General features: G+C 41.9%; 1 protein-coding gene across 23 annotated transcripts in view; it reads left to right on the plus strand.

The window, feature by feature from the left end:
• The window catches only part of lap (phosphatidylinositol-binding clathrin assembly protein lap), an 806,852-nt gene that overhangs the window by 285,767 nt on the left and 495,982 nt on the right, over positions 1-25,103 (plus strand). For 20 of the 23 annotated variants that reach the window (XM_071665674.1, XM_071665679.1, XM_071665690.1 and 17 more), the window contains exon 4: positions 551-565. The exons of the other annotated variants lie outside the window; for them this stretch is intronic. In XM_071665674.1, coding sequence (XP_071521775.1) covers positions 551-565 — 15 coding nt within the window. The remainder of the gene's footprint in view (positions 1-550; positions 566-25,103) is intronic. 23 annotated transcript variants of the gene reach the window in all.

Genomic DNA, 25,103 nt, shown 5'->3' on the forward strand with positions numbered 1-25,103 from the left:
AATATTTTATTAATCTTTATGGAGTGTTAACATTTCAGAAGAATAGTATAATTAGTCATAATGGACTTAGTATAGGAAAGTGACTGAGGTACCTATTCTCTAATACCGAGATATTATTTCCTGTTGTTTATGTACACTGTATAACGTATACAACATGTTATATAAAGTGTTTCTTGTAGGGTATGATTTGATATACTAGTTCACTAGAGTAAAAGATTGCATTTAACAAGTATGAGCTTCATGCACATTGATATCAACTTTTGTCAGTACTTACTATGAATATTTCAGTTTCTATCATGATGCTACCAGTTTATCAGTATGAACTTCATTCACATTAATATCAGCTTTCGTCAGTACTGTATATGAATATTTCAATTTCCATCATGATTCTATCAGTTTACCATGTTAAAGCTTTTATGATGTTTAAGATGTTACACTTCATGCATGTCATTCATTCTGCATGATAGTATTGTCCAGTTATTTATGTTTTTTATATCTGTACATAACAATGTTAAACCGATATTAAAAGATTATATTTTATATTCATCAGGTCATCCCCAGTTAAGTAAGTAAATTATTGTACCCCTGTATATGGTGTTAAGGGTATAAGTAGTTGGGGTAGAAGTGAAATTAGTTATTTCACTGGTATTGGGTTGAGTAGTGGTTGCTTAACAAAAGAGTTGGAAGCCAGAACCTTAAGTCTTGAATAATTGAAATGAACACTCTTAAGGACAATAAGTTTGCAAAGTGTGTTTTGGATGATAAGCTTAATAGATTTGTATTAATTGTTGAAGGAACAGTGGAATTTCATTTGAATATCGCCATCAGTCTATGGTAGATAGCTAATATGATTTTCATATTCTTTTTCTCCTCCAAAAACAATCTTATAATGATTTTTTGATATGTTGCTTACTGCTTATAGACTAATGGTGAATTGACAGATTGGGAGTTTGTTCAAGAGTTTTGTACTTACATTGGTGTATCAAGTATTGATTTTTTTTTTTAGTACATTGACAGTGAAATAGCCTTTATCCAACTTCCAACACTTTAATATACTGGACATGTAATGATAGTAAGGCAGCAGATTTAGTGATTTAGCTCACCAATGCCAGTAATAGCAAAAATAATTATCAATATCACCTATTAGAGCTTTTATTTCCCTTGTCTTCTCTTATAATCCTGCCATTTTTATTACATTTCTTTCATGACTTTACTAGTAACTCTTAGTTTGATTTCCTTAATCTTGGCTCACACTTCATTAGCAAGTCCATATTTTACCTTCCTCTCTTTTTCTTACATTCAGTCATGTGTCATTTTCTTCAATCTCAGGCATGTATTTTACTTTCATGCATGCCCTTACCTGCCATTCAGGTCTTGATTTTCCATTCATGTCCTCTGCCTTTGTTTTTCTCAGTCTCATTTGTATCCACACCTTATTTAATAGCTTTATTTTTATTTAGATTACACTGTGTAAAAAAATTTTACTTTTGTTCCTGGGTAATATATTTTCTAATTGAGTTTATCTAAAAAGTATAGAAAATGGCTTTTATTTCCATGAAACTGTGCTTTTGTGATCAGGACAGTGATATTTGGAAATTTGCCTGTTTTTCAGATTATTCCAAATAGATTAATTGCTGAGTAGCTGATATAGAACTTTGTAGAAGTTTCCAGTTATATGAATAGTAGTATAAATATAAGGGCTTTAAGCTAACCAGTTTAGATCTAGCTGCCTAAGTGGATACATATTTCTGAGATGGCATCTAGAGGCTGCAAGCCTCTGGCAGACATATTTTGTTATGTCTGCAGCCAGTTTATCAAAACAAGTGAGAAAGTACTCCGTGGCAGCATCAGCTAAGATATGGGAGGCCTACAAGGCATATTTCGGCATGTGTCAGGGATCAAGAAAAATTCTGGGCACCTCATTTCACCTGCAAACACTGTGAAAAAACTCTGGCAGGTAAGGTAGACAATTGTTGCTCATTTTGATGGAATTATAAAAAAATTTTCAGAATTTTTTTATTTTTTTTTAGATTTTCAATGTCATTGAAAAGGATATCATATGGAATATGCTGAGAGAATCCTTTACAGGTTATTCATGGGTGAAATAAACTTATAAACAAAAATATAATTTTATTTTCATAATGACAATTTTATATTCTTTTGCATGTTGGAACAGAGGGGAAAAGAGAGCCATGAAGTTCACTATCCCAAGAATTTTGCAGGAACCCACTGACCTCCCAAGAAATTGCTACTTCTGCATGGTGGACCCTTCCAAATGTCGGACTGGCAAGATTGCATCTGCTATCACTTATTCGGACTTTCCTCCATCATCCATTGCCCTGGTGCCGCATGGCCCTCAGCTACCCATACCCATTCCTCTGGAGAGAGAGCAGCCACTGTCAGAACAGACCAGCCAGTCAGAGGGAGAGGATGTTGTAGATCCAGATTACAATTTCAGAGTTGCAGCTGAGAAGAGAAACCCATAATACCCCAATCAAAAAGAGCTCGGTGACATGATCAGAGATCTTGGTCTTACAAAGTCCCATGCCAAGCTTTTGACGTTTAGGCTCAAGCAGTGGAACTTGTTGGATGAAAGAGCAAATCGCAAATTCAGAAAAAGTCACCCAGATTTATCCAACTTCTTCACCTGTCAAGATGGGCTCTGCTTCTGCCACAATGTAACCAGTCTGTTCGAGGCAATGGGAGTCACCAGTAACCTGAATGAGTGGCACCTCTTTATTGACAGATCATCCAGGAGCCTCAGAGCTGTGCTGCTCCAGAACGGAAACAAGTACCCATTTCTTCCCCAGGCTCACTCAGTGCACCTCAGAGAAGACTACATCAGTGTCAAGACCTTGCTAGATGCCTTGAAGTATGATGAGTACAGCTGTTAGATCATTGGAGACTTCAAAATGGTGGCATTCCTGGTGTTTGTACCAAGTTTTCCTGCTATCTTTGCCTTTGAGACTGCAGGGACATCGTGGTGCACTCCCACAGGCAGGACTGGCCACAGGTGACCAAATTCTCTGTAGGGATGAATTGTGTCAAGTGGAAGCCTCTGGTGGATCTCTGGAAGGTGTTGATGCCACCACTGCATGTAAAATTAGGCCTTATGACACAATTTGTCAATTCGAGTCTTCTACCCTAAGTTGTCTGAAAGTAGCTTGGTACAGCTTTGTTGCAGTGGTTCAGGTCTTCTTGGGCAATCACAAGGCCAGAAACTATGTGGAGCTGGTTGAGACTATGGTGAAGAACTGTGGCAGAATTGGCAGCAGGATGTCCCTCAAAGTCCATATCCTTAACTCTTATCTTGATAAATTCAAGGAGAACATGGGAGCATATTCATAGGAGCAAGGTGATTGCTTTCATCATGACTTTGAACATCACTACCAAGGAACATATAATAAGAACATGGGAGATTATATTTGGGGTCTGATTTGTGAAATTGATTTACATTACAATTATAAATCTTGAAAAACTTCTTGCTTCTAAATGTTTTGTGATCACTTTTAACATTCGTGTAAATACATATTCATTTGATTCTTATGTTGTTTTTCTTGCTTTATGTGAATGAAAATTTGTGAATTTGCCCATTATCCAATCTGAAATAGGTAAATTTCAAATTATCAGTGTCCTGGTCTCAAAAGGAAAGTTTGAAGGGAATAATACCTTTTTTCTTTTTGCACATAAGCAATTAGGAAATAATGTTTACTACCCAGGAACAAAAATTGTGTTACACAGTGCTATCATTCCTCTTTTTTCCTTCACATTTTGTAAAAAAATATTTCCCTCTTTCATCGACCCCTGTCCCCTACATATGCTTCTTGTTTGTGTCTTACATCTTTACCTTTTCCTCCATGCCTCATTTCTCTGGTGGACATATGGTATTGAACTGTTGCCAGAGGATACATTAACAGATGTAAATGATGAACAGATAGACAAACTGATGGACAGATTGGTATATAAGTATGTGTACAGACAAGCATTTGTTATTGAAACCAAGGGAGAAATGTGAGATATGAATTATGGGGAAAGAGTATTGGTAGATGAAATACAGGTGGATGAAATACAGCACCCAGAAATGAAATTCCTTAAAGGAAGTAGCAGCCAAGAAGAGTATAGAAAGAACATCCCTCCCTGAAGACAGCATGAGGCAGGTTGCTGGTGCTCACACTATTGGAAACACTAGTCTTGGCAACCAGATGTATGTTGATTTCACCATGAGAACATCATATGTTTGTACCCACAGTAAACCTTATCCATGTATCACCATGTCTGCCATCCCACACAGTTTAAAACACTACCCTACCATTCATACACACCGAAAACCACTTTCCCCAAATAAAAGAGTCATACTTTCCTGCCTACATTCTAGACATCCTCCATCCCCCTTTGCTAAAAACACTGATTCAACACATTTCAGGACCTCTCATGCCCATTTCGAAATTACCACAGTGAAAACATTGAAAAGTTAATGCTGAAATGCCTTGCACACTTCCCACAAAGATGCACACACACACACACACACACACACACACACACACACACACACACACACACACAGCATCACTGTAATTTATGCTTATGTTACCATCCATTGGATTTGGTCAGTTTCCTGAGCAATGCAGGAGTTCATAAAATAGGCAATAAGGTTTTAAGGGATTTCAGGGGCTGCAAGGTAAGTTCAGTAAACTTCAGGGAGAATATGATGTTGGAAGGAGGTTAATTTTGTGAGGAAAAGAAGAGAACAGATGAGAACAACGGTGAAGAAGGCAAATGGGGAAGTGATAATAGGTGCTGATGAGATGGAGGAGAATTCTGAAAGATTTTTTTTATGTGTTTGATGATAGTGTAGCAGATGCAGGGTGCTTGGGTTATGGAGGTATGCAAAGTGAGAGATTCATGTAAAGTGTTTTGGTAAAAGACTTGGGCAGGTTGAAGTGTGGCAAGGCAGCTATAGTGGATGGTGTTGCAGTTAAATTTCTTAAGAAAGGAGTTGACTGTGTTGTTGGGGTTTTCACTGTATGTATGGATCACAGTGAGGTGCCCAAGGCTAAGCAGAATGCATGTATATTGCCATAGTATAAAGGCAAGAGGTACAAAGGTGATTGTTTAAACTGCAGATATATTGCCATAGTATAAAGGCAAGAGGTACAAAGGTGATTGTTTAAACTGCAGATTATAAGTTTGGTTTTCAAGTCCCTGGTATTTTTTACAGGATAGTGATTATTGAGAGGATGAAGGCATATACCAGGCATCAGATTGAGGAGGAACAATATAGTTTTAGGAGTGGCAGAGGGTTTTTTATGTAGCATTTATGGATCTGGGGAAAGCATATGATAGTGTTGATAGAGATCCTTGTGGAAGGTCTTAAAGATATATGATGTCAGTAGAAAGTTTCTTGAAGTAGTGATTTTCCTTTTTTAAGAATGTAAGGTGTTTATATGATTAGGAAGAGGTGTGTGAGTGGGCCCGGGTGAAGATTGATCTGCAGTAAGGATTTATGATGTCACCATAGCTGTTTCCTTTGTTGATAGATGGGATGGTGAGGGAGGTAAATGCAAGGGTTGTGGAGAGATGGATGACTATGTATTCTGTAGGGGGCTATGTAGTCTGTCGGGGATGAGGGGGCTGGTAAGTAAGCCACTTGCTGTTTGCTAATGACACAGAACTGGTGGTAGATTAGACTGAGAAACTAAAGGAGTTGTTGACTGAGTTTGGAAGGGTTTGTGAACTTTGGGAAGTTGAGAGCATATGTGATTAAAAGCAAGGTTACTAGGTTTAGCAAGGCAGAGGGACAGGTTAGTTTTGATTCGAGTCTGAATGGAGAAACTTTGGAGGAAGTGAAGTGTTCTAGATATTAGGGATGGATATGGCAGTGAATGGAATCATGGAAGCAGAAATGACTTATAGGATTGGTTTGGGAGTTTAGGTTCTGCATTGTGGAATATGTGGAAAGAGAGTTCAGTTGCTTGGAGGGTAAAAATGGATATGTTTGAAGGTGTAGTGCCAAAAATGTTGGGTGGTTGCAAGGCATGGACTAAACATGAGGATGTGCACTGAAGGGTGCAAGTGTTGGATATGAACTGTTCAAAGACAATATATGGTGTGAAGGTAGTTGTTCCAAGTAATATAAGGTTTAAAGAGAGGTATGATAACAAGAAGTGTGTGGTTGAGGGAGAGCTGAAGAGTGCATGCTAAAATTTTTGAATATATGGAGAGGATGAGTGAGAAAAGGTTGACAAATAGGATATATGTGCCAGAAGTGGACGGGACAAGGAGAAAGGGGGAAACCAAATTGGAGATGGAAAGATGGAGGTAAAGATATTTTGAGTGCTAAGGGCTTGAACATTCTCAAGGGTGAAAGCTTTGCGAAAGATGAAATCCGGCAAGGCTGTGGGTTTGGATGGTACTGCAGTTGAATTTAAGAAAGGGTGTGACAGTGTTGTTTATTAGTAGGTAAGGATATTCAGTGTATGTATGGATCATGGTGAAGAGCCTGAGATTTGGCAGAATGCATGCATAATGCCATTGTACAAAGGCATAGGGGATAAAGGTGAGTGTTCAAACTACAGAGGCATAAGTTTGTTGAGTATTCCTGGGAAATTATATGGGAGGGTATTGATTGAAAGGGTGAAGGCATGTACAGAGCATCAGATTAGGTAAGAGCAGTGTGGTTTCAGAAGTGGTAGAGGATGTGTGGATCAGGTGTTTGCTTTGAAGAATGTTTGTGAGAAATACTTAGAAAAAGATGGATTTGTTTGTAGCATTTATGGATCTGGAGAAGGTATGTGATAGGGTTGATAGAGATACTTTGTGGAAGGTCTTAGGAGTATATGGTGTGGGAGGTAAGCTGCTAGAAGCAGTGAAAAGTTTTTACCAAGGATGTAAGGCATATGTATGAGTAGGAAGGGAGGTATGTGATTGGTTCCCAGTGAATGTCAGTTTGTGGCAGGGGTGTGTGATGTCCCCATGGTTGTTTAATTTGTTTATGGATGGGGTTGTTAGGGAGGTGAATGCAAGAGTTTTGGAGAGAAGGGCGAGTATGCAGCCTGTTGGGGATGAAAGGGCCTGGGAAGTGAGTCAGTTGTTCTTTGCTGATGATACAGTTATGGTGGCTGATTCGGGAGAGAAACTGCAGAAGTTGGTGATTGAGTTTGGAAAAGTGCATGAAAGGGGTAAGTTGAGAGTAAATGTAAATAAGAGTGAGGTTATTAGGTTCAGTAGGGTTGAGGGACACGTTAATTGGGATGTAAGTTTGAGTGGAGAAAAATTGGAGGAAGTGAAGTGTTTAGATATCCGAGAGTGGACTTAGTGATGAATGGAACCATGGAAATGGAATTGAGTAACAGGATGGGGGAGGGGATGAAGGTTTTTGGAACAGTGAATAATGTGTGGATGGAGAGAACATTATTCCAGAGCAAAAATGGGTATGTTTGAAGGAATGGTGGTTCAACAATGTTATATGGTTGCGAGGTCTGGGCTATGGATAGGGTTGTATGGAGGAGGGTGGATGTGGTGGAAATGAAGTGTTTGAGGACATGGGGTGTGAGGTGGTTTGATCGAGTAAGTAATGAGAGGGTAAGAGAGATGAGTGGAAATAAAAAGAGTGTGATTGAGAGAGCAGAAGGTGTGTTAAAATGGTTTAGACATATGTAGAGAAAGTGTGAGGAAAGATTGACAAAGAGGACATATGTCAGAGGTGGAGGGAACAAGGAGAAGCAGGAGACCAAATTGGGGGTGAAAGGATGGATTTAAAAAGATTATGAGTGATTGGGGCCAGAACAAACAGGAGGGTGAGAGGCGTGCAAGGAGTAGAGTGAATTGGAACATTGTGTTATACCGGAGTCAACGTGCTGTCAATGGACTGAACCAAGGCATGTGAAACATCTGGTGTAAACCATGGAAAGGTCTGTGGGGTCTGGATGTGGATAGGGAGCTGTGGTTTTGGTGCATTACACACAACAGCTAGAGACTGAGTGTGAATGAATGTGGCCTTTTTCATCTGTATTCCTGGCGCTGCTTTGCTGAAGCAGGGGGTACTGATGCTGTTTCCTGTGGGGCGGACTACCCCAGAAATCTAGATGAAGAAAGGCTGTCTACATATCTCCTACATGATAAAGGACAACTGAATGGGACAGGAGCTGGAGAATGGAAAGCCTCCCTCCTATATTATTTTTCAAAAGAAGTTAGAGTGGAAAGAACCAAACTAGGGTCTTTTTTTTTCCTAAGGCTCAGTTACCTGCTCTAGACATTACCTCACTCATATGGGAAATAGTAAACATGTATGAAAAAAGATACATGAAGGTCCCTTTGTACTCAGACAACTTCTTAGTCACATCGGAGAACATCCACACCACACTAGCAACATCAAATATGCAGCACTGCATTACACAGTTGGAGCAATGGCTCACCCAAAACAGAATCTCTGCATCAGCACAGAAATCTTCAATCACTCTTTTAACCCCAAACAGATACAAATCCAGTCAATTTGAATGGACAGTCTCTCATCACATAAGACGCCCACATGATATTCACCCCCCACACCGGTAATGTCAACACAAAAGCAACACACAAAACAAAATGCCTTCAGAGCACTATGTAGCACCAGATTTGGATTAGGAAAAAGAATTCCTCAACATCCTCTACAAACAGGTTTATCCACCTCACTTTAAACAATGCCTCATCTGCTGGTCTTCTACCCTTTCAAAAGCAAATATAGCAAAGCTGCAAACCACACAAAATTGTACACTCAGAACGGCCACTGGTTGCTTAGTGCATTCAGAACAGTCACAGGCTGCGTAGCAACCACAAAGACTCGTCACGTTCATAAAGGAATAAAGAGCCTCCCAATTTTATCCTACCTCAACATGCTTTGCTTTCAGTTCTGTGCAACAGCACCAAATCCCCTCCCACACAAACTGCTCTGTGAGTAACCACCATCCTCCAGGTAGAAATAAAAAGCTTACCCCTGTCTCTTAATTCAGTAACCTACTCACAGGTCTTGCACCCCAACAAATTTATTACTGACAAAACATGTACTGAAATAACTTGACAAGCACTAAGCAGCTGACCTCTTAAGTAGGTCTTAAACCTCAACCCAACAGACAGACATACCCATCAGAAACCACACTCCTCACACAAGCATAAGTCACAGTATTCCAATTATGCTCTGGATATCACCTGTCACTGAAACACTTCAAACACTGTTTCAATGTATCCCAAAACCCTTCATGCCTGTGATGCCTGCTGACAATCTCTTCTGCTCACACATGTGAATCTCTCTCATTTTAAACTAGGTATTCCCTGTCACCAGGCCTTTTTCAGCACACAACTCTACAAGCTGTTCAAAATTTCCATTCATTATACTGAATACCCCATAGCCCCCCAATTTTACCCACAACTGCTGCATAACTCGCCTTTGTATTTATATCACCCGACACTTATACCCATTCTCTTGCATTAAAACTATCGACACTCAAAAAGCTGCTCCCAAAACTCTTGCCTCATGATCTTTTTCATGGTCAGATGCGTAAGCATTAATGTTCTCCCATCTCTCACAAACCACTTCCATTTTTACCCACATCAGTCTAGAATTTATTTCCTTGTACTCTTTCACACACTTCCACAACTCCTGCTTCAGGAATAATGCTACTCCTTCCTTAGTTTTTGACCACACACCAACCCTGATTTTTCTCGTAATACATGTCGAAACTGTTCTCCGTTACCCTTAAACTTTATTTCTCCCAGAGCCAGAACTTTCCAGGTTTATTTCCTCAAATATACTCCCCATCTCTCCTCTTTTCTGATCTTGGTTACTTCCAATCACATTCAGATAGCCCAGCCTGATCCTTCCAGGAGATAGCATTCCCTACTTGGCTCCTCCTTCTGTTCCTTCATTTAGAAATTGAAATACAATAAGGGGAGTGTTTCCAGCTTTCTGCTACGGCTCCTTTTGATCACCTTTAACGACACACAAGGAATGCGGAGGTAGAATTCTCTCTCTCTGTCTCTCTCTCTCTCTGCATATATGTGTGTGTGTTTGTATATATATATATATATATATATATATATATATATGTCATAGAAGGCGACTAAAGGGGATGGGAGCAGGGGGCCAGAAATCCTCCCCTCCTTGTATTTTAACTTTCTAAAATGGGAAACGGAAGGAGTCATGCGGGGAGTGCTCATCCTCCTCGAAGGCTCAGATTGGGGTGTCTAAATGTGTGTGGATGTAGCCAAGATGTGAAAAAAGGAGAGATAGGTAGTATGTTTGAGAAAAGGAACCTGGATGTTTTGGCTCTTGAGTGAAACGAAGCTCAAGGGGAAAGGGGAAGAGTGGTTTGGGAATGTCTTGGGAGTAAAGTCAGGGGTTAGTGAGAGGACAAGAGCAAGGGAAGGAGTAGCAGTACTCCTGAAACAGGAGTTGTGGGAGTATGTGATAGAATGTAAGAAAGTAAATTCTCGATTAATATGGGTAAAACTGAAAGTTGATGGAGAGAGATGGATGATTATTGGTGCATATGCACCTGGGCATGAAAAGAAAGATCATGAGAGGCAAGTGTTTTAGGAGCAGCTGAATGAGTGTGTTAGTGGTTTTGATGCACAAGACTGGGTTATAGTGATGGGTGATTTGAATGCAAAGGTGAGTAATGTGGCAGTTGAGGGAATAATTGGTATACATGGGGTGTTCAGTGTTGGAAATGGTGAAGAGCTTGTAGATTTATGTGCTGAAAAAGGACTGGTGAATGGGAATACCTGGTTTAAAAAGCGAGATATACATAAGTATACGTATGTAAGTAGGAGAGATGGCCAGAGAGTGTTATTGGATTACATGTTAATTGACAGGCGTCCGAAAGAGAGACTTTTGGTTGTTAATGTGCTAAGAGGTGCAACTGGAGGGATGTCTGATCATTATCTTGTTGAGGCGAAGGTGAAGATTTGTATGGGTTTTCAGAAAACGAGAGAGAATGTTGGGGTGAAGAGAGTGGTGAGAGTAAGTGAGCTTGGGAAGTAGACTTGTTTGAGGAAGTACCAGGAGAGACTGAGTACAGAATGGAAAATGGTGAGAACAAAGGAGGTAAGGGGAGTGGGGGAGGAATAGGATGTATTTAGGGAAGCAGTGATGGCTTGTGCAAAAGATGCTTGTGGCATGAGAAGCGTGGGAGGTGGGCAGATTAGAAAGGGTAGTGAGTGGTGGGATGAAGAAGTAAGATTATTAGTGAAAGAGAAGAGAGAGGCATTTGGACAATTTTTGCAGGGAAAAAATGCAAATGAGTGGGAGACGTATAAAAGAAAGAGGCAGGAGGTCAAGAGAAAGGTGCATGAGGTGAAAAAGAGGGCAAATGAGAGTTGGGGTGAGAGAGTATCATTAAATTTTAGGGAGAATAAAAAGATGATCTGGAAGGAGGTAAATAAAGTGCGTAAGACAAGGGAGCAAATGGGAACTTCAGTGAAGGGCGCTAATGGGGAGGTGATAACAAGTAGTAGTGATGTGAGAAGGAGATGGAGTGAGTATTTTGAAGGTTTGTTGAATGTGTTTGATGATAGAGTGGCAGATATAGGGTGTTTTGGTCGAGGTGGTGTGCAAAGTGAGAGGGTTAGGGAAAATGATTTGGTAAACAGAGAAGAGGTAGTAAAAGCTTTGCGGAAGATGAAAGCTGGCAAGGCAGCAGGTTTGGATGGCATTGCAGTGGAATTTATTAAAAAGGGGAGTGACTGTATTGTTGACTGGTTGGTAAGGTGATTTACTGTATGTATGACTCATGGTGAGGTGCCTGAGGATTGGCGGAATGCTTGCATAGTGCCATTGTACAAAGGCAAAGGGGATAAGAGTGAGTGCCCAAATTACAGAGGTATAAGTTTGTTGAGTATTCCTGGTAAATTATGTGGGAGGGTATTGATTGAGAGGGTGAAGGCATATACAGAGCATCAGATTGGGGAAGAGCAGTGTGGTTTCAGAAGTGGTAGAGGATGTGTGGATCAGGTGTTTGCTTTGAAGAATGTATGTGAGAAATACTTAGAAAAGTAAATGGATTTGTATGTAGCATTTATGGATCTGGAGAAGGCATATGATAGAGTTGATAGAGATGCTCTGTGGAAGGTACTAAGAATATAAGGTGTGGGAGGCAAGTTGTTAGAAGCAGTGAAAAGTTTTTATTGAGGATGTAAGGCATGTGTACGTGTAGGAATAGAGAAAAGTGATTGGTTCTCAGTGAATGTAGGTTTGCGGCAGGGGTGTGTGATGTCTCCATGGTTGTTTAATTTGCTTATGGATGGGGTTGTTAGGGAGGTGAATGCAAGAGTTTTGGAAAGATGGGCAAGTATGCAGTCTGTTGTGGATGAGAGAGCTTGGGAAGTGAGTCAGTTGTTGTTCGCTGATGATACAGCGCTGGTGGCTGATTCATGTGAGAAACTGCAGAAGCTGGTGACTGAGTTTGGTAAAGTGTGTGAAAGAAGAAAGTAAATGTGAATAAGAGCAAGGTTATTAGGTACGGTAGGGTTGAGGGTCAAGTCAATTGGGAGGTAAGTTTGAATGGAGACCTGGAGGCAGTAAAGTGTTTTAGATATCTGGGAGTGGATCTGGCAGTGGATGGAACCATGAAAGCGAAAGTGAATCATATGGTGGGGGAGGGGGCGAAAATCCTGGGAGCCTTGAAGAATGTGTGGAAGTCGAGAACATTATCTCGGAAAGCAAAAATGGGTATGTTTGAAGGAATAGTGGTTCCAACAATGTTGTATGGTTGTGAGGCGTGGGCTATGGATAGAGTAGTGCGCAGGAGGGTTGATGTGTTGGAAATGAGATGTTTGAAGACAATGTGTGGTGTGAGGTGGTTTGATCGAGTAAGTAATTAAAGGGTAAGAGAGATGTGTGGAAATGAAAAGAGCGTGGTTGAGAGAGCAGAAGAGGGTGTTTTGAAATGGTATGGGCACATGGAGAGAATGAGTGAGGAAAGATTGACCAAGAGGATATATGTGTTGGAGGTGGAGGGAACGAGGAGAAGTGGGAGACCAAATTGGAGGTGGAAAGATGGAGTGAAAAAGATTTTGAGTGATTGGGACCTGAACATGCAGGAGGGTGAAAGGCGGGCAAGGAATAGAGTGAATTGGATCGATGTGGTATACCGGGGTTGACGTGCTGTCAATGGATTGAATCAGGGCATGTGAAGCACCTGGGGTAAGCCATGGAAAGTTGTGTGGGGCCTGGATGTGGAAAGGGAGCTGTGGTTACGGGCATTATTGCATGACAGCTAGAGACTGAGTGTGAATGAATGGGGCCTTTGTTTTCTTTTCCTAGCGCTACCTTGCACATATGAGGGGGAGGGGGATGTTATTCCATGTGTGGCGAGGTGGCGATGGAAATGAATAAAGGCAGACAGTGTGAATTTTGTGCATGGGTATATATGTATATTTGTGTGTGTGTATATATATGTGTACATTGAGATGTATGGGTATGTATATTTGCGTGTGGGGATGTGTATGTATATACATGTGTAAGGGGGTGGGTTGGACCATTTCTTTCGTCTGTTTCCTTGCGCTACCTCGCAAACCTCTCAATCAGTACCCTCCCATATAATTTATCAGGAATACTCAACAAACTTATACCTCTGTAATTTGAGCACTCACTCTTATCCCCTTTGCCTATGTACAATGGCACTATGCACGCATTCTGCCAATCCTCAGGCACCTCACCATGAGTCATACATACATTAAATAACCTTACCAACCAGTCAACAATACAGTCACCCCCTTTTTTAATAAATTCCACTGCAATACCATCCAAACCTGCTGCCTTGCCGGCTTTCATATATATATATGTGTATTTTTTTTTTTTTTTTTTTTTATACTTTGTCGCTGTCTCCCGCGTTTGCGAGGTAGCGCAAGGAAACAGACGAAAGAAATGGCCCAACCCCCCCCATACACATGTACATACACACGTCCACACACGCAAATATACATACCTACATAGCTTTCCATGGTTTACCCCAGACGCTTCACATGCCTTGATTCAATCCACTGACAGCACGTCAACCCCTGTATACCACATCGCTCCAATTCACTCTATTCCTTGCCCTCCTTTCACCCTCCTGCATGTTCAGGCCCCGATCACACAAAATCCTTTTCACTCCATCTTTCCACCTCCAATTTGGTCTCCCTCTTCTCCTCGTTCCCTCCACCTCCGACACATATATCCTCTTGGTCAATCTTTCCTCACTCATTCTCTCCATGTGCCCAAACCATTTCAAAACACCCTCTTCTGCTCTCTCAACCACGCTCTTTTTATTTCCACACATCTCTCTTACCCTTACGTTACTTACTCGATCAAACCACCCCACACCACACATTGTCCTCAAACATCTCATTTCCAGCACATCCATCCTCCTGCGCACAACTCTATCCATAGCCCACGCCTCGCAACCATACAACATTGTTGGAACTACTATTCCTTCAAACATACCCATTTTTGCTTTCCGGGATAATGTTCTCGACTTCCACACATTTTTCAAGGCTCCCAAAATTTTCGCCCCCTCCCCCACCCTATGATACACTTCCGCTTCCATGGTTCCATCCGCTGACAGATCCACTCCCAGATATCTAAAACACTTCACTTCCTCCAGCCTCTCACCTTTCAAACTCACCTCCCAATTGACTTGACCCTCAACCCTACTGTACCTAATAACCTTGCTCTTATTGACATTTACTCTTAACTTTCTTCTTCCACACACTTTACCAAACTCCGTCACCAGCTTCTGCAGTTTCTCACATGAATCCGCCACCAGCGCTGTATCATCAGCGAACAACAACTGACTCACTTCCCAAGCTCTCTCATCCCCAACAGACTTCATACTTGCCCCTCTTTCCAAAACTCTTGCATTTACCTCCCTAACAACCCCATCCATAAACAAATTAAACAACCATGGAGACATCACACACCCCTGCCGCAAAACCTACATTCACTGAGAACCAATCACTTTCCTCTCTTCCCACACGTACACATGCCTTACATCCTCGATAAAAACTTTTCACTGCTTCTAACAACTTGCCTCCCACACCATATATTCTTAATACCTTCCACAGAGCATCTCTATCAACTCTATCATATGCCTTCTCCAGATCCATAAATGCTACATACAAATCCATTTGCTTTTCTAAGTATTTCTCACATACATTCTTCAAAGCAAACACCTGATCCACACATCCTCTACCACTTCTGAAACCACACTGCTCTTCCCAGAGTTAGGGTGAGAGAGTATCATCAAATTTTAGGGAGAATAAAAAGATGCTTTGGAAGGAGGTAAATAAAGTGCGTAAGACTAGGGAACGAATGGGAACAGATTGGGAAGAGCAGTGTGGTTTCAGAAAAAGGATGTGTGGATCAGGTGTTTGCTTTGAAGAATATATGTGAGAAGTACTTAGAAAAGGAAATGGATTTGTATGTAGCATTTATGGGTCTGGAGAAGGCAATGACAGAGTTGATAGAGATGCTCTGTGGAAGGTATTAAGAATATATGGTGTGGGAGGCAAGTTGTTAGAAGTAATGAAAAGTTTTTATCGAGGATATAAGGCATGTGTACGAGTAGGAAGAGAGGAAAGTGATTGGTTCTCAGTGAATGTTGGTTTGTGGCAGGGGTGTGTGACGTCTCCATGGTTGTTTAATTTGTTTATGGACGGGGTTGTTATGGAGGTGAATGCAAGAGTTTTGGAGAGAGGGGCAAGTAGGCAGTCTGTTGTGGATGAGAGAGCTTGGGAACTGAGTCAGTTGTTGTTCGCTGATGATACAGCACTGGTGGCTGATTCGAGTGAGAAACTGCAGAAGCTGGTGACTGTGTTTGGTAAAGTGTGTGAAAGTAGAAAGGTGAGAGTAAATGTAAATAAGAGCAATGTTATTAGGTCCTGTAGGGTTGAGGGTCAAGTCAATTGGGAGGTAAGTTTGAATGGAGAAAAACTGGAGGAAGTAAAGTGTTTTCGATATCTGGGAGTGGATGTGGCAGCGAATGGAACAGTGGAAGCGGAAGTGAGTCACATGGTGGGGGAGGGGGCGAAAGTTCTGGAGCATTGAAGAATGTGTGGAAGGCGAGGACATTATCTCGGAAAGCAAAAATGGGTATGTTTGAATGAATAGTGGCTCAGATAATGATATATGGTTGCGAGGCGTGGGCTATAGATAGAGTTGTGAAGGAGGGTGGATGTGCTAGAAATGAGATGTTTGAGGAGAATATGTGGTGTGAGGTGGTTTGATCGAGTAAGTAATGAAAGGGTAAGAGAGATGTGTGGTAATAAAAAGAGTGTGGTTGAGAGAGCAGAAGAGGGTGTTTTGAAATGGTTTGGTCACATGGAGAGAATGAGTGAGGAAAGATTGTCCAAGAGGATATATGTGTCAGAGGTGGAAGGAATGAGAAGTGGGAGACCAAATTGGAGGTGGAAAGATGGGGTGGAAAAGATTTTGAGTGATTGGGGCCTGAACATGCAGGAGGGTGAAAGGCGTGCAAGGAATAGTGAATTGGAACGATATGGTATACCGGGGTCGATATGCTGTTAATGGATTGAACCAGGGCATGTGAAATGTAACGATGTGGTATACCGGGTCGATGTGCTGTCATTGGATTGAACCATGGCATGTGAAATGTCTGGGGTAAACCATGGAAAGTTTGTGGGGTCTGGATGTGGAAAGGGAGCTGTGGTTTCAGTGCATTATACATGACAGCTAGAGACTGAGTGTGAACAAATGTGGCCTTTGTTGTCTTTTCCTAGCGCTACCTCACGCGTATGGGGGTGGAAGGGTAGTCATTTCATGTGTGGTGGGGTAGCGATGGGAATGAATAAAGGCAACAAGTATAAATTATGTACCCCACTCGAAGGCTCAGATGGGGTGCCTAAATGTGTGTGGATGTAACCAAGATGTGAAAAAAGGAGAGATAGGTAGTATGTTTGAGGAAAGGAACCTGGATGTTTTGGCTCTGAGTGAAACGAAGCTCAAGGGTAAAGGAGAAGAGTGGTTTGGGAATGTCTGGGAGTAAAGTCAGGGGTTAGTGAGAGGACAAGAGCAAGGGAAGGAGTAGCAATACTCCTGAAACAGGAGTTGTGGGAGTATGTGATAGAATGTAAGAAAGTAAATTCTCGATTAATATGGGTAAAACTGAAAGTTGATGGAGAGAGGTGGATGATTATTGGTGCATATGCACCTGGGCATGAAAGAAAGATCATGAGAGGCAAGTGTTTTAGGAGCAGCTGAATGAGTGTGTTAGTGGTTTTGATGCACAAGACTGGGTTATAGTGATGGGTGATTTGAATGCAAAGGTGAGTAATGTGGCAGTTGAGGGAATAATTGGTATACATGGGGTGTTCAGTGTTGGAAATGGTGAAGAGCTTGTAGATTTATGTGCTGAAAAAGGACTGGTGAATGGGAATACCTGGTTTAAAAAGCGAGATATACATAAGTATACGTATGTAAGTAGGAGAGATGGCCAGAGAGTGTTATTGGATTACATGTTAATTGACAGGCGTCCGAAAGAGAGACTTTTGGTTGTTAATGTGCTAAGAGGTGCAACTGGAGGGATGTCTGATCATTATCTTGTTGAGGCGAAGGTGAAGATTTGTATGGGTTTTCAGAAAACGAGAGAGAATGTTGGGGTGAAGAGAGTGGTGAGAGTAAGTGAGCTTGGGAAGTAGACTTGTTTGAGGAAGTACCAGGAGAGACTGAGTACAGAATGGAAAATGGTGAGAACAAAGGAGGTAAGGGGAGTGGGGGAGGAATAGGATGTATTTAGGGAAGCAGTGATGGCTTGTGCAAAAGATGCTTGTGGCATGAGAAGCGTGGGAGGTGGGCAGATTAGAAAGGGTAGTGAGTGGTGGGATGAAGAAGTAAGATTATTAGTGAAAGAGAAGAGAGAGGCATTTGGACAATTTTTGCAGGGAAAAAATGCAAATGAGTGGGAGACGTATAAAAGAAAGAGGCAGGAGGTCAAGAGAAAGGTGCATGAGGTGAAAAAGAGGGCAAATGAGAGTTGGGGTGAGAGAGTATCATTAAATTTTAGGGAGAATAAAAAGATGATCTGGAAGGAGGTAAATAAAGTGCGTAAGACAAGGGAGCAAATGGGAACTTCAGTGAAGGGCGCTAATGGGGAGGTGATAACAAGTAGTAGTGATGTGAGAAGGAGATGGAGTGAGTATTTTGAAGGTTTGTTGAATGTGTTTGATGATAGAGTGGCAGATATAGGGTGTTTTGGTCGAGGTGGTGTGCAAAGTGAGAGGGTTAGGGAAAATGATTTGGTAAACAGAGAAGAGGTAGTAAAAGCTTTGCGGAAGATGAAAGCTGGCAAGGCAGCAGGTTTGGATGGCATTGCAGTGGAATTTATTAAAAAGGGGAGTGACTGTATTGTTGACTGGTTGGTAAGGTGATTTACTGTATGTATGACTCATGGTGAGGTGCCTGAGGATTGGCAGAATGCTTGCATAGTGCCATTGTACAAAGGCAAAGGGGATAAGAGTGAGTGCCCAAATTACAGAGGTATAAGTTTGTTGAGTATTCCTGGTAAATTATGTGGGAGGGTATTGATTGAGAGGGTGAAGGCATATACAGAGCATCAGATTGGGGAAGAGCAGTGTGGTTTCAGAAGTGGTAGAGGATGTGTGGATCAGGTGTTTGCTTTGAAGAATGTATGTGAGAAATACTTAGAAAAGTAAATGGATTTGTATGTAGCATTTATGGATCTGGAGAAGGCATATGATAGAGTTGATAGAGATGCTCTGTGGAAGGTACTAAGAATATAAGGTGTGGGAGGCAAGTTGTTAGAAGCAGTGAAAAGTTTTTATTGAGGATGTAAGGCATGTGTACATGTAGGAATAGAGAAAAGTGATTGGTTCTCAGTGAATGTAGGTTTGCGGCAGGGGTGTGTGATGTCTCCATGGTTGTTTAATTTGCTTATGGATGGGGTTGTTAGGGAGGTGAATGCAAGAGTTTTGGAAAGAGGGGCAAGTATGCAGTCTGTTGTGGATGAGAGAGCTTGGGAAGTGAGTCAGTTGTTGTTCGCTGATGATACAGCGCTGGTGGCTGATTCATGTGAGAAACTGCAGAAGCTGGTGACTGAGTTTGGTAAAGTGTGTGAAAGAAGAAAGTAAATGTGAATAAGAGCAAGGTTATTAGGTACGGTAGGGTTGAGGGTCAAGTCAATTGGGAGGTAAGTTTGAATGGAGAAGACCTGGAGGCAGTAAAGTGTTTTAGATATCTGGGAGTGGATCTGGCAGTGGATGGAACCATGAAAGCGAAAGTGAATCATATGGTGGGGGAGGGGGCGAAAATCCTGGGAGCCTTGAAGAATGTGTGGAAGTCGAGAACATTATCTCGGAAAGCAAAAATGGGTATGTTTGAAGGAATAGTGGTTCCAACAATGTTGTATGGTTGTGAGGCGTGGGCTATGGATAGAGTAGTGCGCAGGAGGGTGGATGTGTTGGAAATGAGATGTTTGAAGACAATGTGTGGTGTGAGGTGGTTTGATCGAGTAAGTAATTAAAGGGTAAGAGAGATGTGTGGAAATGAAAAGAGCGTGGTTGAGAGAGCAGAAGAGGGTGTTTTGAAATGGTATGGGCACATGGAGAGAATGAGTGAGGAAAGATTGACCAAGAGGATATATGTGTTGGAGGTGGAGGGAACGAGGAGAAGTGGGAGACCAAATTGGAGGTGGAAAGATGGAGTGAAAAAGATTTTGAGTGATTGGGACCTGAACATGCAGGAGGGTGAAAGGCGGGCAAGGAATAGAGTGAATTGGATCGATGTGGTATACCGGGGTTGACGTGCTGTCAATGGATTGAATCAGGGCATGTGAAGCACCTGGGGTAAGCCATGGAAAGTTGTGTGGGGCCTGGATGTGGAAAGGGAGCTGTGGTTACGGGCATTATTGCATGACAGCTAGAGACTGAGTGTGAATGAATGGGGCCTTTGTTTTCTTTTCCTAGCGCTACCTTGCACATATGAGGGGGAGGGGGATGTTATTCCATGTGTGGCGATGGTGGCGATGGAAATGAATAAAGGCAGACAGTGTGAATTTTGTGCATGGGTATATATGTATATTTGTGTGTGTGTATATATATGTGTACATTGAGATGTATGGGTATGTATATTTGCGTGTGGGGATGTGTATGTATATACATGTGTAAGGGGGTGGGTTGGACCATTTCTTTCGTCTGTTTCCTTGCGCTACCTCGCAAACCTCTCAATCAGTACCCTCCCATATAATTTATCAGGAATACTCAACAAACTTATACCTCTGTAATTTGAGCACTCACTCTTATCCCCTTTGCCTATGTACAATGGCACTATGCACGCATTCTGCCAATCCTCAGGCACCTCACCATGAGTCATACATACATTAAATAACCTTACCAACCAGTCAACAATACAGTCACCCCCTTTTTTAATAAATTCCACTGCAATACCATCCAAACCTGCTGCCTTGCCGGCTTTCATATATATATATGTGTATATATATATATATATATATATATATATATATATATATATATATATATATATATATATGTGTGGGAGCGGGGGGCTGGAAATCCTCCCCTCTTGTTTTTTTTAATTTTCCAAAAGAAGGAACAGAGAAGGGGGCCAGGTGAGGATATTCCCTCAGAGGCCCAGTCCTCTGTTCTTAACGCTACCTTGCTAATGCGGGAAATGGCAAATAATTTGAAAGAAAGAAAGATATATATATATATATATATATATAATATATATATATATATATATATATATATATTTATTTTTATTTTATTTTGCTTTGTTGCTGTCTCCCGCGTTTGCGAGGTAGCGCAAGGAAACAGACGAAAGAAATGGCCCAACCCACCCCCATACACATGTATATACATACGTCCACACACGCAAATATATGTACCTACACAGCTTTCCATGGTTTACCCCAGACGCTTCACATGCCCTGATTCAATCTACTGACAGCACGTCAACCCTGGTATACCACATCGATCCAATTCACTCTATTCCTTGCCCTCCTTTCACCCTCCTGCATGTTCAGGCCCCAATCACACAAAATCTTTTTCACTCCATCTCTCCACCTCCAATTTGATCTCCCACTTCTCCTCGTTCCCTCCACCTCCGACACATATATCCTCTTGGTCAATCTTTCCTCACTCATTCTCTCCATGTGCCCAAACCATTTCAAAACACCCTCTTCTGCTCTCTCAACCACGCTCTTTTTATTTCCACACTTCTCTCTTACCCTTACGTTACTTACTCGATCAAACCACCTCACACCACACATTGTCCTCAAACATCTCATTTCCAGCACATCCATCCTCCTGCGCACAACTCTATCCATAGCCCACGCCTCGCAACCATACAACATTGTTGGAACCACTATTCCTTCAAACATACCCATTTTTGCTTTCCGAGATAATGTTCTCGACTTCCACACATTCTTCAAGGCTCCCAGAATTTTCGCCCCCTCCCCCACCCTATGATCCATTTCTGCTTCCATGGTTCCATCCACTGGCAGATCCACTCCCAGATATCTAAAACACTTTACTTCCTCCAGTTTTTCTCCATTCAAACTTACCTCCCAGTTGACTTGACCCTCAACCCTACTGTACCTAATAACCTTGCTCTTATTCACATTTACGCTTAACTTTCTTCTTTCACACACTTTACCAAACTCAGTCACCAGCTTCTGCAGTTTCTCACATGAATCAGCCACCAGTGCTGTATCATCAGCGAACAACAACTGACTCACTTCCCAAGCTCTCTCATCCCCAACAGGCTTCATTCTTGCCCCTCTTTCCAAAACTCTTGCATTCACCTCCCTAACAATCCCATCCATAAACAAATTAAACAACCATGGAGACATCACACACCCCTGCCGCAAACCTACATTCACTGAGAACCAATCACTTCCATCTCTTCCTACACGTACACATGCCTTACATCCTCGATAAAAACTTTTCACTGCTTCTAACAACTTGCCTCCCACACCATATATTCTTAATACCTTCCACAGAGCATCTCTATCAACTCTATCATATGCCTTCTCCAGATCCATAAATGCTACATACAAATCCATTTGCTTTTCTAAGTATTTCTCACATACATTCTTCAAAGCAAACACCTGATCCACACATCCTCTACCACTTCTGAAACCACACTGCTCTTCCCCATATATATATATGACTTGTGCAAAAGATGCTTGTGGCATGAGAAGCGTGGGAGGTGGGCAGATTAGAAAGGGTAGTGAATGGTGGGATGAAGAAGTAAGATTATTAGTAAAAGAGAAGAGAGAGGCATTTGGACAATTTTTGCAGGGAAATAATGCATATAACTGAGAGATGTATAAAAGAAAGAGGCAGGAGGTCAAGCGAAAGGTGCAAGAGGTGAAAAAGAGGGCAAATGAGAGTTAGGGTGAGAGAGTATCATCAAATTTTAGGGAGAATAAAAAGATGCTTTGGAAGGAGGTAAATAAAGTGCGTAAGACTAGGGAACGAATGGGAACAGATTGGGGAAGAGCAGTGTGGTTTCAGAAAAAGGATGTGTGGATCAGGTGTTTGCTTTGAAGAATATATGTGAGAAGTACTTAGAAAAGGAAATGGATTTGTATGTAGCATTTATGGGTCTGGAGAAGGCAATGACAGAGTTGATAGAGATGCTCTGTGGAAGGTATTAAGAATATATGGTGTGGGAGGCAAGTTGTTAGAAGTAATGAAAAGTTTTTATCGAGGATATAAGGCATGTGTACGAGTAGGAAGAGAGGAAAGTGATTGGTTCTCAGTGAATGTTGGTTTGTGGCAGGGGTGTGTGACGTCTCCATGGTTGTTTAATTTGTTTATGGACGGGGTTGTTATGGAGGTGAATGCAAGAGTTTTGGAGAGAGGGGCAAGTAGGCAGTCTGTTGTGGATGAGAGAGCTTGGGAACTGAGTCAGTTGTTGTTCGCTGATGATACAGCACTGGTGGCTGATTCGAGTGAGAAACTGCAGAAGCTGGTGACTGTGTTTGGTAAAGTGTGTGAAAGTAGAAAGGTGAGAGTAAATGTAAATAAGAGCAATGTTATTAGGTCCTGTAGGGTTGAGGGTCAAGTCAATTGGGAGGTAAGTTTGAATGGAGAAAAACTGGAGGAAGTAAAGTGTTTTCGATATCTGGGAGTGGATGTGGCAGCGAATGGAACAGTGGAAGCGGAAGTGAGTCACATGGTGGGGGAGGGGGCGAAAGTTCTGGGAGCATTGAAGAATGTGTGGAAGGCGAGGACATTATCTCGGAAAGCAAAAATGGGTATGTTTGAAGGAATAGTGGTTCTGACAATGTTATATGGTTGCGAGGCGTGGGCTATAGATAGAGTTGTGAAGGAGGGTGGATGTGCTAGAAATGAGATGTTTGAGGAGAATATGTGGTGTGAGGTGGTTTGATCGAGTAAGTAATGAAAGGGTAAGAGAGATGTGTGGTAATAAAAAGAGTGTGGTTGAGAGAGCAGAGGAGGGTGTTTTGAAATGGTTTGGTCACATGGAGAGAATGAGTGAGGAAAGATTGTCCAAGAGGATATATGTGTCAGAGGTGGAAGGAATGAGAAGTGGGAGACCAAATTGGAGGTGGAAAGATGGGGTGGAAAAGATTTTGAGTGATTGGGGCCTGAACATGCAGGAGGGTGAAAGGCGTGCAAGGAATAGTGAATTGGAACGATATGGTATACCGGGGTCGATATGCTGTTAATGGATTGAACCAGGGCATGTGAAATGTAACGATGTGGTATACCGGGTCGATGTGCTGTCATTGGATTGAACCATGGCATGTGAAATGTCTGGGGTAAACCATGGAAAGTTTTGTGGGGTCTGGATGTGGAAAGGGAGCTGTGGTTTCAGTGCATTATACATGACAGCTAGAGACTGAGTGTGAACAAATGTGGCCTTTGTTGTCTTTCCTAGCGCTACCTCACGCGTATGGGGGTGGAAGGGGTAGTCATTTCATGTGTGGTGGGGTAGCGATGGGAATGAATAAAGGCAACAAGTATAAATTATGTACCCCACTCGAAGGCTCAGAGTGGGGTGCCTAAATGTGTGTGGATGTAACCAAGATGTGAAAAAAGGAGAGATAGGTAGTATGTTTGAGGAAAGGAACCTGGATGTTTTGGCTCTGAGTGAAACGAAGCTCAAGGGTAAAGGAGAAGAGTGGTTTGGGAATGTCTGGGGAGTAAAGTCAGGGGTTAGTGAGAGGACAAGAGCAAGGGAAGGAGTAGCAATACTCCTGAAACAGGAGTTGTGGGAGTATGTGATAGAATGTAAGAAAGTAAATTCTCGATTAATATGGGTAAAACTGAAAGTTGATGGAGAGAGGTGGGTGATTATTGGTGCATATGCACCTGGGCATGAGAAGAAAGATCATGAGAGGCAAGTGTTTTGGGAGCAGCTGAATGAGTGTGTTAGTGGTTTTGATGCACGAGACCGGGTTACAGTGATGGGTGATTTGAATGCAAAGGTGAGTAATGTGGCAGTTGAGGGAATAATTGGTATACATGGGGTGTTCAGTGTTGTAAATGGAAATGGTGAAGAGCTTGTAGATTTATGTGCTGAAAAAGGACTGATGATTGGGAATACCTGGTTTAAAAAGCGAGATATACATAAGTACACTTATGTAAGTAGGAGAGATGGCCAGAGAGCGTTATTGGATTACGTGTTAATTGACAGGCGTGCGAAAGAGAGACTTTTGGATGTTAATGTGCTGAGAGGTGCAACTGGAGGGATGTCTGATCATTATCTTGTGGAGGCTAAGGTGAAGATTTGTATGGGTTTTCAGAAAAGAAGAGTGAATGTTGGGGTGAAGAAGGTGGTGAGAGTAAGTGAGCTTGGGAAGGAGACCTGTGTGAGGAAGTACCAGGAGAGACTGTGTACAGAATGGAAAAAGGTGAGAACAATGGAAGTAAGGGGAGTGGGGGAGGAATGGGATGTATTTAGGGAGTCAGTGATGGATTGCGCAAAAGATGCTTGTGGCATGAGAAGAGTGGGAGGTGGGTTGATTAGAAAGGGTAGTGAGTGGTGGGATGAAGAAGTAAGAGTATTAGTGAAAGAGAAGAGAGAGGCATTTGGACGATTTTTGCAGGGAAAAAATGCA

The sequence above is a fragment of the Panulirus ornatus genome, chromosome 10 (genome assembly GCF_036320965.1).
Source record: "Panulirus ornatus isolate Po-2019 chromosome 10, ASM3632096v1, whole genome shotgun sequence".
In the NCBI taxonomy this organism is placed as follows: domain Eukaryota; kingdom Metazoa; phylum Arthropoda; class Malacostraca; order Decapoda; family Palinuridae; genus Panulirus; species Panulirus ornatus.